The sequence below is a fragment of the Carettochelys insculpta genome, chromosome 22 (genome assembly GCF_033958435.1).
Source record: "Carettochelys insculpta isolate YL-2023 chromosome 22, ASM3395843v1, whole genome shotgun sequence".
NCBI lineage: Eukaryota > Metazoa > Chordata > Testudines > Carettochelyidae > Carettochelys > Carettochelys insculpta.
In genome coordinates, this window is record NC_134158.1 from 17,687,362 (window position 1) to 17,700,201 (window position 12,840).

The window sequence follows — 12,840 nt, forward strand, 5'->3', positions numbered from 1 at the left end:
TTGCCGGGGGCAGGCCAGGGGCTGGGCCTGAGCAGACAGGGCTGGTTCCCGTCCTTGCCCCAGGCAGGGCTGCGAGGGGCCCTCCTGATGGTTCGCTTATCCGCCCAGCGGGCGGCTGAACAGACCCCTGCCCAGGCAGCCGCAGGGGGGACCAGAGGAGGGCACTGAGGCTGTGGCACGCTGCCGGCAGGTTCCTCAGCCCTCCAGAGGAAGGTGCCTGCTGCGTGCTAGGCCCTGGGTGTGGCTGGGCACTGCCCCAGCAGAGCCGCTGGGCCGAGATGGGAGCGGTGGGGCCAGAAGCGGCAGCACGTCTGCCCCTTTGGGGGCCTGAGGCTACCCCCCCCAGTGGCATGAGACGGTCTCCCCCTCCTGCTGGCTGCGCCACCGGGGGCTCCCCTCCCACGCAGCCTGGCTCAGCCCCAGGGTGGTGGTGCAGACGGGCCTTGCCGTGGGACTCTCTGCTTGGGTGTATGTCACCCCCCGGGCTGCAGGCACGGGTGGGAGGCTCGTGGAGGGAAGCCCCCGTAGGCTCAGACCCCCGCAGTGTGAGCCCCAGAGGTCTGTGCAGCGATGCGGGCAGGGGCCACACTGCCTCCGGGCCAGACGCACAGGGCCCCTTGCCGCCCCCAGACACGGGCCGCATGCCCGCAGCCCTGGAAAGGGCCCGTCTGGGGTCTGCGGGGCACCCAGCTCCACACCCGCCCCCCTGAGCACAGCTGGGGCTCCCGGGCTGCGGGGCGGGGTGAGGCAGGCCGGAGCTGGACAGGAAAGGTACAAAGTGAGAGAGCGAGAGAGCGAGGGGGGCACAGGGGCCGTGCGGGGTGAGCGGAAGCAGCGGCACTTACTGATTTTGGCTCCTTGAGGCACAGAGGCGCCAGAGACGCACCTGTTAGAGTTCTGCCGCTTAGACGGGTCAAGAGTGACCCTGAAACAGAGGAGGCCGGAGTGAAGGGGGAGCAGAGAGCCAGAGACCAGAGACAGCAGGCGCCCGCACCCGGCACACCACGCACACAGGGAGAGTGGGCGCCCAGCGCCGGGGGCCCAAACCGGAGGGACCACAGCTGGGGCTGGAGTAACTGGGAGCACCCCCAAAAGACAGCGCCCCAAGCCCACGCCCCACAGCGCCCCCTGCTGGGAGAGGCGGGGGCTGGAGTAGCCAGGAACCAAGCCCTGCCCAGGCCCAGCCAGCTCCTGCCCCGTGCCCCACACCGCCCCCTGCTGGGAAAGGCGGGGAGGGGGGCTAGAGTAGCTGGGAGCTCTGCCTCCCATCCTAGGGACCAGCCTGCCCTGCCCTCCCTCACCCCAGCCTAAGGGGGCTGTCCCTCCCACCCATATCAGCCAGCTGGGACCGCCCCTCCTTGTCCCGTCCCCTGCCCTCCCCTCCCATCCAGGGGAGCTGCAGCGCCCCCTGCTGGGCGAGGCAGAGGGGGACGTCGGGAGTGCCCACAGCCGGCGCCCCTGCCCCGCGGGGGGGCGGGGGGCACTCACCTGCGCGTCAGCTTGGAGGTGAGTTTGCTGAAGAGGTTGGAGGTGGCGCGGCTGCGGCTCTGGGGCAGCGGCGTGGCCTCGTGGGACAGCGTGGGGGAGGCAGGTGGCCCGTTCTGCACGGCCCCCCGCCGGTCCCGCACCTGGCCCCCGTGGAAGGTGCTGCGGATGGTGGTGCCGCGCGAGAGGCGGGTGCGGTCCGCGGAGGAGGTGGCAATGCTGTGGGTCGAGGGCGAGGCGGGAGGCACCCGGCTGGTGATGGAGCTGGAGGGGAGGGGGAGCCTCACTGTGAGCCCCACGTAGCCCCCACTGCGTTCCCCTGCTGGATCAGCCCCGTTCACCTCTCCCCCGCAACACCAGTGTCACCAGCCCACAGCTCCCCCTGCGCCCCAGAGCCCCTGCACGCACCCCCCGGCTAGGCAGTGCCAGAAATGGTCTCGCTCCACGCAGCTCTGCCCCGACTCAGCAGGGAGCTCAGCTCCTGCTGCCAGGTTATCCCGGTTCTGGCACAGCGCTGCCTGCGGGGCGCTGGAGGGTACGTGGGGGGTGCGGCGCTGGGGGTGGTTATCCCGGGTCTGGCACAGCACTGCCCAAGAGGCACTGGAGCAGGGCAAGTGGAACCTGGGCCAGAGGCCCCCCCGGAGTGCTGGGGGGGTGCTGGGCAGGGGGGAGCAGCTGCAGCTCAGCGGTGGTGGTGCCGTGTGCCAGGACCACGTGGCAATACTGTGGCTAAAGCGCGAAGTGGGGGGATGGGCAGAGCAGGCCCCCAATCCCCCACCAGACCTTCCCCCCTCCCCCGACTCAGACTGGCAGGCTCTGCCCCTCACCCCTGTGTGCTTGGGCTCGGGGGAGCCCTTGGCAGCCCAGTCCCACTGCCCGAGGGCCTGACCCATCCAGCAGCCCCTCCCCACAGGCTGCTGGGGGCTCCTGGGCTGTGAGCTCGGGGGGCTCCCGCCTCAGGCTTAGGGCAGCCCCAGTTTAACCACAGATTGGGGGGGGTGTCTATCCCCGGCCCCCCCCAACCCCAGCCCCCCACCCCCGGGCTACCTGTTCTCCTTGCCGTTGTGCAGCAGGGAGTGGCGGTCGGCACCCGGCCTCTCTGTGCACACATACGTGTTCCTCCGCGTCATCACGCTCGAGGGGATGTTGTTCTGCAAGGGACCGAGCGGGGCTGAGACCGGGAGACGAGCCCAGCACTTCCCTGGCGTCCCGGCCTGCTGGCTGTACCCCCGATGTTGCCACCCTCCCCTCCCCTCCCCATCCTGTGGCACGTCCCCACCCCAGCCCGCCCCCGCCTCCCCCCCGAACCCAGAACATCCCCAGCCAGCACACCACACGCCCCCGACCCGGCACGTCCCCCCGCCCCAGCACATCCCCGGCCAGCACACCACACACCCCCGCCCTGGCATGACCCCCCCGGCCAGCACACCCCCAGCCCTGGCACGCCCTCCGCCCCAGCACCCCCTGCCTCCCCCACCCCGGCACGCCCCCTCACCGTGTTGATGGTGCTGTCCTTCCGCCGGTCGGGGATCTCCGACTTGTTGGGATTATTGGCACTGCTCACCATGGGGCTGGAGGGGGGGATGCCGCGCCCACTGCTCACCACGCTGCAGCTGGCTTTGCGGGAGGGCATCTGCTCCTCCTTCAGCTCCGCCTCGCCCGTGCTTGTGGGGCTCCTCTTGGGGTGCATGGGCACCGGCGAGGGGCCACCTGCGGGCAGGGGACAGCTCTGACATCCTGCCCAGAAATACAGCAGCCTCGGCAGCGTGGGGGGGGGCTCCATCTTGCCCCCCACGTTGCTTCACGCCCAGTGCACACAGCCCCCCCACTGCCCTGACCCCTCCTCCAGTTCCTGGTGGGACCCCAACCTCTGCCTGAGGACCTCCAGGCGGCTCCCGGCCCCCAGCCGCCCGGGGACACAGACGGGGCACTCAGCCACTCACAGAAGTCACTGTGCCGCCGCTGCCGGTGGTAGGTGGAGGCGCTGCGCTGGCCTTTGGTGTGGGAGGACGACTTGCTGGTGCCGTTGGAGACCTCGCTGGGTGCCCGCACCCGGGCCAGGGAGAGGCTGCTACCCGTGCGTGACTCGCTCCCCTCCACCTACCGAGGAGACACCCGTTGCCAGAGGAGCCCCTGAGACAACTCGTTCATGCCTCTGGCGGGCTGCCCGGCCCCAGCCCTTCGGAGAGCCCAGCATGGAGCATGACGCCCACGCCAGCCAATGCTCTGCGCCTATTCTGGCCACCTGGAAGCCTGGGCGGCTCCCCACTCGCCCCTACACCAGACCTGGGCCAGCCCAGTTTGGAGGAGGGAGACTGCGCCACAGCCAGAGAGCACGCTGTTTTCCGTTTTCCCATCCATGAGTGGAATAAATTTGGTTCTATGCACCGAGGCTTGAGCAGAAGTGCACCCCCAACAGAAACACAGGCTGCCGGCTGCGGGCGCTCTGCTAATCAACTGGACGGCACCTGATTCTCTCCTGGGCGGCCTCCCGAGTGCGCAGCTTACAGGGAACACAGGCCACAGCCCCCTCTAGCTGCTAAAGCCATTCTCAGAAAGAACCCTGGGGGCTGGCTCCTTCTTGCAGCGGGTCCGTTACCCCCTGGACCCATTCCTGGGGAGCGTTCCCAAAGCCCAGACCCTGCCATGGGCTCCGTGGCTGCCCTCAGTAACCCAGTGCAAGTTTTCTGTAACTGTCCTATGAAGTCGAGGCATGCCTCAGTTTCCCTCCGGATGTTGCCTGGCTCCCCAATGGCTATCAAAGAGTTAATTGTGGGGGGGTGTGGAGGGGACAGCTGGCTGCCTGATCCAGACCAACAGCAGCTCCAGCAAGCCAGAGACAGCCACCACCCGCAACAGGCAGCAGGACTCATGGGGGGCCGGGCGTGGGAACAAGGGCTCAGGAGCTGCAATCCAGGCTGCCTCCTGCAGGCATGCCGAGCCCAGACCTGGCGCAAAGGCTGTGGGGGGAACCACCCCAGCTTGGCTGGCTCCTCAGGCACTGGCTTGGCCAGGCTGGCTGCCCCAGGCCAGTAGGAGTCAGGGGCATGTTGCAGGGCACCAAGGTGAAGAAGTGGGACAGGTGAGGATTTTATTTCCCTGCCACGTGTTTCCTGATGGCCTGTAGTAACACCAGGCGTGCGCCTCGGTTTCCCCAGACACAGCATCAGCGCATGGTGGTCATGGGGAAACCGAGGCACACGCCTGGTGTTACACTACAGGCCATCAGGAAACACACGGCAGGGGAATAAAACCCTCACACGAAGACAAAGGAAGTTTCTGCTCTTTGTAACCTAGGCCACCAGGTGACCCCTTTCTTCCCCAGGCAACAGAACAAAGGAGGGAGCAGGGGCCTGGCTGGGTTGAACTGGGCTTGGGCACTTGGGAGGTGGTCAGTTTCCTCTGGCTGCAGACGGAGGAAGGCGGCCAGGGCCTTGGCTTGGGGACCCCCTCTGGGCCCCTCTCCCCAAAACAGATTGCACAGGCGGTTGCTGACAAATCTGTTCTGCGCTGTGTCCCTGTTGCCTCATAACCCGTCTGCTCTCCCAGCGGAGTGAGAGCCGCGTCTGACTGCGGTCGGGGGGCAGGGCCTGGTGATGCTTTTTCAAGTCACTAAGGGCTTGGCTACACTAGCTCCCTCCCTCGCAGGGAGGGTGGTAAGGAGGCTGTTGGGAATTTATCAATGAAGCGCTGTGGCGCATAGGTACCACCTCATTCAGCAAATTCCCCCCCGCGGCAACTCCGAAGTGTTAAAATGGTGCTTATGCGCCGCAGCGCTTCATTGATAAACTCCCAGCAGCCTCCTTACCACCCTCCCTGCGAAGGAGGGAGCTAGTGTAGACACAGCCTAAGAGTCCGACCAGTAACCACTTCATTAATAAACCAATTGGGATGCACAGCTTCAGGTGGTGGTTGATGACCCCAACCCAGCAGCTGGTCTTTTGTTAATCCCCAGGTGGCCTGGCTTTGAGCAAGCTCCCAGCTGCATGGGGAGGAGGGGTGCAGCTGAGCTCCCACCTCGAATGCCGATGAAAATAGGCTCACGGGCCACACATGGCACCCATGCCGAGGGTTTCTGACCCCTGATCGAGACGGTGCTTGGTCCTGCTGGGAGGGAAGGGGATTGGACTGGATGACCTCTCAAGCTCCCTTCCAGTTCTAGCATTTTATGACATTACTAGGGAGGATGTCCTGCACCTCGGACAAACAGTCCCATTCTAGTGGAGATGCCCACCTGAAAACCAAGCTTGTGGGGGGAGCGTCTGTGGATTGGATGCCTGAGCCTGGTGTGTGAGCCGCTCTAGGAAGGCTGGCAGTGGAAGCCGGGGATGCGTTGACCTGCACTGGAGGGAAAACCAGCCTTGACCAAGCTGGAGGAGAGCAATCAGACCGACCACGGCTCTCTCCTGTCTGAGCTTGTATAGCACACATAGCAGGAGCAGCAGGGAAGGACTGGAATAACTGATCTGGTCTGACCAGGGCATTGCCTTGGAAGCAGGTGCTGAGCTCTGCCCCCTTTCCCAGGAGTACTGGGCGCATTTGCTGTTCGTATGGATGACAAAGAGGATTCTGAGGGTTGGAATTTCTCAGCTAGTGAATGTTGGCGCACGTGGTGTCATAGAAAGCCCGTGAATTGCCCGCTGAGTCTGCAATAATGTTCTGAGTCCTGTGCTATACACAAAATGTGCTGAGAGAAGGCAGTATGCTAAGGAAGGGTCAGCGGGGCTCTTGCAAAGGAAAACCACGCCTCACCAATCTATTAGAATTTTTTGAGGGAGCAGCAGGACAAAGGGGACCAAGTGGATAGGGCACTTGCACTGCCAGAAAGCCTCGCTCATGAAAGGCTCTTAAAGTAAGTTGTCCTGGGACACAAGGGAAAGTCCTCCTGTGGTTAGTAACTGGTTAAAAGACAGGAAACAAGGGATAAGAATAAATGGTTGGTTTTCACAGTGGAAAGGGGTAAATAGCAGGCTCCCCTGGGAATCTGAACAGGGCTCAGTGCTGTTCAACATATTCATGAACGATGTGTAAAAAAGAGCCAGCTGCCAATGCCTGCAGATGATCCAAGACTACTCAAGATTGTTAAGTCCAATGCTGACTGCACCAAAGAGATCGCACCAAACTGGGTGACCCAGTATCAAAATGGCAGATGACATTCAATGGGGAAAAATGCAAAGTGATGCACCTGGGAAAACACAATCCCCACTCTGCATGCAAAATGAGGAAGCTTAAATTAGCTGCTACCAATCAAGAAAGATCTTGAATTCATCCCACATAAGGTTCTGAAAATATCCGCTCAAGGTGCAGCAGCAGCAGTCAGAAAAGCAAACAGTGTGTGGAACCACTGGAAAAAGAGACCGATAAGAAGACAGTAAATATCACAATGCTGCTATATGCAACCATGGTAAGCCCACACCTTGACTACTGTGTGCAGCTCTGGTCACTCCATCTCCAGAGAGAGACACCAGACTTGGGAAAAAGTGCAGAGGGAGCAAGGAGAAAAACGAGGAGGGTGTGGAATACCTTCTACGTAAGCAAAGCTCAAAAAACACAAGGAACACTCCTCTTGGAACACAGACAACTATGGGAGTTACGACAGGTCTATCCTTGCGACCGGTGTGAAGAAAGGAAATAAGAAGTGTTATTTATCCCGGAATGGGGATTGCCCAGTGACATCAATAGACCGCAGATTAGAAAACAAACTTCAGGGAGCCAAGGCACAGTCGACCTGTGGAACCCACTGTCAGGAGATGCTGTGAAGGTGGTGATGAAGCTGGGGATTTTTGTAGTGTTTTAAGTGAACAGTGTGCACAGGCCTCAGTTTGCCTGTGCGCTGCATGTTTAACAAGGGGAGTGGGAGCTGGCTTGTTGCAGAGGATCAGGGTGACTTCACTTAGCAGCTGGGACCCTGGAGAGGGGGACCCCAGCAGCAGACCCTGTCAGAGAGGTGCTTGTGCAGCCACTTAGGAGAGAGTCAAATGCATGCAGCTGATCAGCAGAGTGACCACAGCTAGGTTTTTGCTTGTATGGGTGGTGCACATTTACACATCTAGGCGCACATAAAAGTTTATTCTGCACATGGATGGAAAAGATTAAGGGGAACACCGGACCCCAGCAGCCTGAGGACCAGGAGGCCCAGTCACTTTTGGCCAGTGGAAGGACAAGGGGCAGAGGAGAGAGGACCCTGGTGACTGGCTGAAGCTGGCACTGGAGGACAAGGGATGGATCGCTCAGTAACTGCCCTGCTCTGTGCATTCCCTCTGAAACAACTGGCACCGGCCACTGTCTAGGTGCAGGGGAGCATGGCCGTGGGGCACTGCGGCAGAAAGGTGCCATGGGGCTGGATGCAGGGGAACTGAGGGTCAGAAGTGCTGTGGGACTGGACAGTGGGGCTTGATGCCGAAGGGAAGAGGTGCCATGGGGCAGGAGAGTGTGGCTGGGCAGCAGGCACTGAAAGGCAGCGGTGCTGTGGGGCCAGGGAGTGGGTCTGAGTAGAGCTGGGAGCAGGGCAGCAGGGCACTGAGGGCTGGAGGTGCTGTGGGCCTGAGGTGTGGGGCTGGGCTCAGGGCAGTCGGGTACTGGAGGTCAAAGGAGCTGTAGGGCCAGGAAGAAGGGCTGGGCAGCAGTGCACTGAGGGTCAGGCTGTGGGGCTGGGCAGCAGGGTGCTGCAGGGCTGAAGCGCCATGGGGCTGGATGCAGGGGAGCAGGCACTGCAGGGCAGAGGGGCTGGGGAGCAGGGCTGACCCCTGCACCCCATATTCACCATAGCCATACGGTTGTGATGCGCTTATCATCCCAACACATCTTGTGCCAAAGATCTCCTGGGCGGGGCCAAGAGAAAAGCTCCGATTGGCTGACAAGGATCATCCCACTTGCAGGCACGTACCATTTTGGTATCGGGAGTTATAAATACCAACTGCGCATCTGTCTGCTCCTGGGAACACCCACGCGGCTGCACACCCAGTCTAGCCAGCCCCCTGCGAAGGGCTGATTCAAGTTGAACGGCCCAAGAATACGGAGAGTGAGCCACTCCTGCACCTGTGGCTACAGTCAGGGTGTGAGCACTGGGACGGCTTCAGAACTGATGGAGTTCAGAGAATTTCGACAGCAGTCTGCTTCCGTTTCTTGAGCTAACGGACTGTGAGCTGTACGCTCTGGCCGCTGAAAGCAGATCCTGCTCTAGGCCAGCGGTTGTCAACTTCTTCACGAGTGCAAACCCCCAGTCGCACCCCCCAAAGCCGTGCTTGGACCCCCATCAAAGCCAGTCCTAGCCACTGCATATGCTTCATTACTTTAAAAAGGCAACCACCACGGGGATTTTGGGACAGCGATTCATAACCTCATTGGAAGAGATTTAATTTAAAAGTGACGATTGATTGTAACATTCCAGTTTATCTAGAACTTCTCTTCTATGATCCTTTGCATTTATCTTGCATTTTTTCCCCATGGACCCCCCAGCACCTCCAGGGGACCGCAGACCCCAGGCTGGGAGCCGCTGCTCTAGATAACAGCAACGAAGGGTCCTGTGGCACCTTATAGACTAACAGAAAAGTTTTGAGCATGAGCTTTCGTGAGCACAGACTCACTTCATCAGATGCTCATGCTCAAAACTTTTCTGTTAGTCTATAAGGTGCCACAGGACCCTTCGTTGCTGTTACAGATCCAGACTAACACGGCTACCCCTCCGATACTTGCTCTAGGTAATACATCGATTTTCTGTTTTCCCTCAAACTGTGAGGTTTGTTTCAAGTGAAGGGGAATCTGCCTAGGACCAGGGATTGGTGCATTGTCTTCTCTGCTCTGAGAGAGGGCTGGACTGGGAAATACATAGGCAGGGCTGGGGTTCCAGAGCAGGGCCCTAGGGGGCCCTACAATAGAGCTGGGATTCCAAAGCAGGGCCCCTAGGGCCCTAGGACAGAGCTGGTTGTGTCCTGTGCAGGACTAGCAGGGCTCTGGCGCTCGCCACAGCGCGACAGTGTGAGGGGGAGTCCAGGCAATGGGATGGAGGGTTCAGCAAGGTTTCCCCCAGGAACTGGGGCGAACCATCACAGGCTCCCCTCAACCTCACCCCCTCCCCACTCCCTGCAGGTCCCCCCACCCGACGGCCCCCACTCACCTCGTTCTTCCTGCCCAGCAGGAGGTAGGTGGCCGTGACCTCGTTGTATTTTTGGCTGCTCAGGGCTTCCTTGATCTCCTCGCGGGTGTAGCCCATACCCACCATCACCTCTGGGAGAGAGCGGGGCTGGAGTCCCTTCTGGCACAGACACCCCCTTGCCCCCCGCCAGATGGCGCGCGCCCTGTAGCCCCTGGGTGGTGCCCCTTTGCCCAGGCGCCCCTGAGCCCACTGGGGGCTGGAGCGAAGGGGCCACGTCCCAGCCCTGGGATGGGAACTGGCCAAAAGGTGCAAGCCATGGGGATGTGGCCTGGCTCTGCCCCCCACAGCCGGCTTGGGCCACTTCAGTGTGCCCCTCCCTGGCCCCCAGAGGAGCTGTGGAGAAGCGTTCCCCAGCCCCAGCCCTGACTCCAGAGCTGCTCCCCCGCCCGGGCTTCCCTCCTTGCCGGGGGCCCACACAGCACAGCAGCCCCAGGCCCTCACCGATGCGCTTGGTGTCCCCGAAGTCCTCCTCAGGCTCCTTGTAGGGCTTCAGCTCGTCACCCTCGTAGCCGATGTTGATCCATTTGTCCTTCATGATTTGCTGAGAGAGGAGGGACGGGTTAGGGGCCTCAGGCCTCCCCGCTGGCAGTGCGCGCATGGGGGGGGCAGATCTCACCCATCACACCCCCCCCCACATAACCAGGATGGGCTGTGCCCTCCCCTCCCACACACCCTCCCACATAACCAGCACAGGGACCAAATCTGCTCCCCGCACACACCCCTCACCCGCCAACCAGCACATGGGTCACGGCTCCCCCCACACACCCGACCCCCCCCACATAACCAGCACAGGGGCTGCGCCTCTGCTACCCCCCCCCGACGCCCCCAACAGGCACAGGGGCTGCGTCTACCCCCCACTTGTACCCATCCCCCAACCCCCGGACAGGAGCCAAGGCTCCCTGCCTGGCACCCAACACGCTGGGCCTCCCAGGGACAAAGGCTGTCTCTTCCCGCCAGGCACCCGGCGCCCCCCTGCCCAGGGGCTGTCCCCTTGCCCCACACCCATCCCTCCCCCGGGACAGGGGACGCATCCCCCTGCTGTGCACCCCCAAGACGCAGCCTGCTGCTCCTGGCTGGGACATGAACCAGGCTCCCCATGCCCAAGAGGGCTGCAGACCCGGCACGGAGACCCCTGGCTCAGCACACTCCTTCCAGTGCACCTGGGCCCCATCCCCGCCAATTGTAGAGGGCTGGGTGTCAGGGAGCCCAGGAGCCAGACTGCCCCCAGGGGAGCCCCCTCGGCCTGTGTGAGCTGCCCCCCTCCCAGCACTCCCTGCTGGCTCCGAAAACCCACCCACCCAGGCAGTCGTGCTCCGCGGGGGCTGCACCGAGCCTGCCTGGGTCCCAGACACCCTGTAATTATCCCCTGAATCAATTACACTAATTACAGTCATTGGGGAGACAGCACCAGGCAGGGCCCCGCACAGGCAGCACCAGCTTAATGAGAGCTCAGCCCCCTTGGGGACTGCTGCTGCTTGCGGGGGTGGGCACCAAGCGAAGCTGAGGCAAGGATGGGGTCCCAGCTTCATGGGCAGAACTGGGGGGCAGGTAAACGGGGCCACAGAGGAGCGGCGGGGAGGGGGTGAGGGAGCAGGAATGTTGCCAAGATTTCTATGAGGCCCCTGTGTGCCTCAGTTTCCCTCTGGGCTTGGTGCTGCTCTGCCCAGGGTGCAAAGGGTTAAAACAGCTCCTCTGGGGGCAGAGGCTGGGCTGGGGCCCCCATGAGAGTCCCCAGCCGCCTTGTTCTGCACAGGCTGCTGCTTTCGCTGCCATACGCCTGGGAGCTGGAGGGGATGGGACAGGGCCCGGCCAGGCTGGACTTGCTGCTGGCAGCTGGTGTGGCTGGCGCCCCGGGCCCAGGATTGCTGCCCTGGAAGCTGTGGGTTCGGCCCTGGAAAAACTGGTTTCTTGGGGCCCAGCCCACGAAAGGGGGCCCTGCCAAGGGCCGGGGCGCGGAGCAGCCTCTCTGGGTCCGCGACAGGAGACGCCATGAGGTCCCAGTTACCCCAGAGGTGCCCTGCCACCCCCCGCCCTGGGGGCGCAACCCGCTAGGCACCCCCACTCCCCGGGACAGCCGCCCCCCCGCTCACCTCCAGGGTGCAGCGCTTGGCTGGGTTGAGCACCAGAAAGCGGCGCAGGATGGTCTCGCAGTCGGTGGACATGTAGAAGGGCACGCGGTACTTGCCTCGCAGCACCCGCTCCCGCAGCTCCTGGGGGGGGCGGTCCGTGGGGGTCCGGGTCAGGCAGGGATCCCCCAGCCAGCCTCCCCTGCCTGCTGGGGACTCCCAGCCCCGGTACTTGGCTAGAAGCTGGCCCCAAAGGCTCCCCCCCGGCTCCCCGCATAAATGGGGGAAAAAAATCTGTGGAGAGGCTGGGCCTGGGATCCGCCCTGCAGGGTCGCAGGGCCCCGGCTCTGCACCCAGGCAACTGGGGAAGGGCAGGCTCTGGCCGTAGGGGTCCAGAGCCCCCATGTGATGCTGGGGGCAGGGAAATGCACAGAGCACAGCCCAACCCAGAGACTGCCCTGCCACTGGCCACCTGGGACCCCCCCACTGCCCCCAGCCCACGCCACCCATCTCTCTCCCTTCCCCGGGGGTCCCTCGCATCCCATCTCCCACATTCTCCATACCTCTGTGCACTCTCTGAGCCCCCACCCTCTTCCATGTCCCCCCCCAGGACCCCAATGCCTCCCTGTATCACCCAAGGACCCCCCATCCCTTTATCTCCCCACCCCCATCGCTCCCCACCTTCAGGCCTCTCCAGACCCCCCCATGTCCACATCCCCGTCCCCACGCCCCCAAGGCGTCCCATGTCCATTTCTCCATTCCTGTGTCCCCCCAGGACACCCTTCTTCCTGTGCCCCCCTGACCCTCCTCCCTGCCCCCCCGGCACCCACCTTGAGGTTCTGCCCGTCGAAGGGCAGCGAGCCGCTAACCAGGGTGTACAGGATGACCCCCAGGCTCCAGATGTCGACCTCGGGCCCGTCATACTTCTTGCCCTGGAAGAGCTCAGGGGCAGCGTAGGGGGGGCTGCCGCAGAACGTGTCCAGCTTGGAGCCCAGCGTGAACTCGTTGCTGAACCCGAAGTCGGCGATCTTGATGTTGGCATCGGCGTCCAGCAGCAGGTTCTCTGCCTGGGGTGCGGATGGGGGACACACAGGGTCTGGCCATGCCCCCACAATGGGAGGAGGCGGGGCACAA

The 12,840-nt window shown here is 62.7% G+C and overlaps 1 protein-coding gene across 3 annotated transcripts in view; it reads right to left on the minus strand.

The window, feature by feature from the left end:
• Positions 1 to 12,840, minus strand: part of MARK4 (microtubule affinity regulating kinase 4) — a 42,220-nt gene that overhangs the window by 2,490 nt on the left and 26,890 nt on the right. For 2 of the 3 annotated variants that reach the window (XM_075016155.1, XM_075016157.1), the window contains 8 exons: positions 12,537 to 12,773; positions 11,731 to 11,850; positions 10,082 to 10,181; positions 9,602 to 9,711; positions 3,429 to 3,585; positions 2,981 to 3,195; positions 2,533 to 2,636; positions 1,489 to 1,749 (listed from right to left, as the gene is read on the minus strand). In XM_075016155.1, the coding sequence (XP_074872256.1) occupies positions 1,489 to 1,749; positions 2,533 to 2,636; positions 2,981 to 3,195; positions 3,429 to 3,585; positions 9,602 to 9,711; positions 10,082 to 10,181; positions 11,731 to 11,850; positions 12,537 to 12,773 (1,304 nt within the window). Of the gene's footprint in view, positions 1 to 845; positions 926 to 1,488; positions 1,750 to 2,532; positions 2,637 to 2,980; positions 3,196 to 3,428; positions 3,586 to 9,601; positions 9,712 to 10,081; positions 10,182 to 11,730; positions 11,851 to 12,536; positions 12,774 to 12,840 lie in introns of all 3 variants that reach the window. The other variant, XM_075016156.1, reaches the window with a different exon arrangement.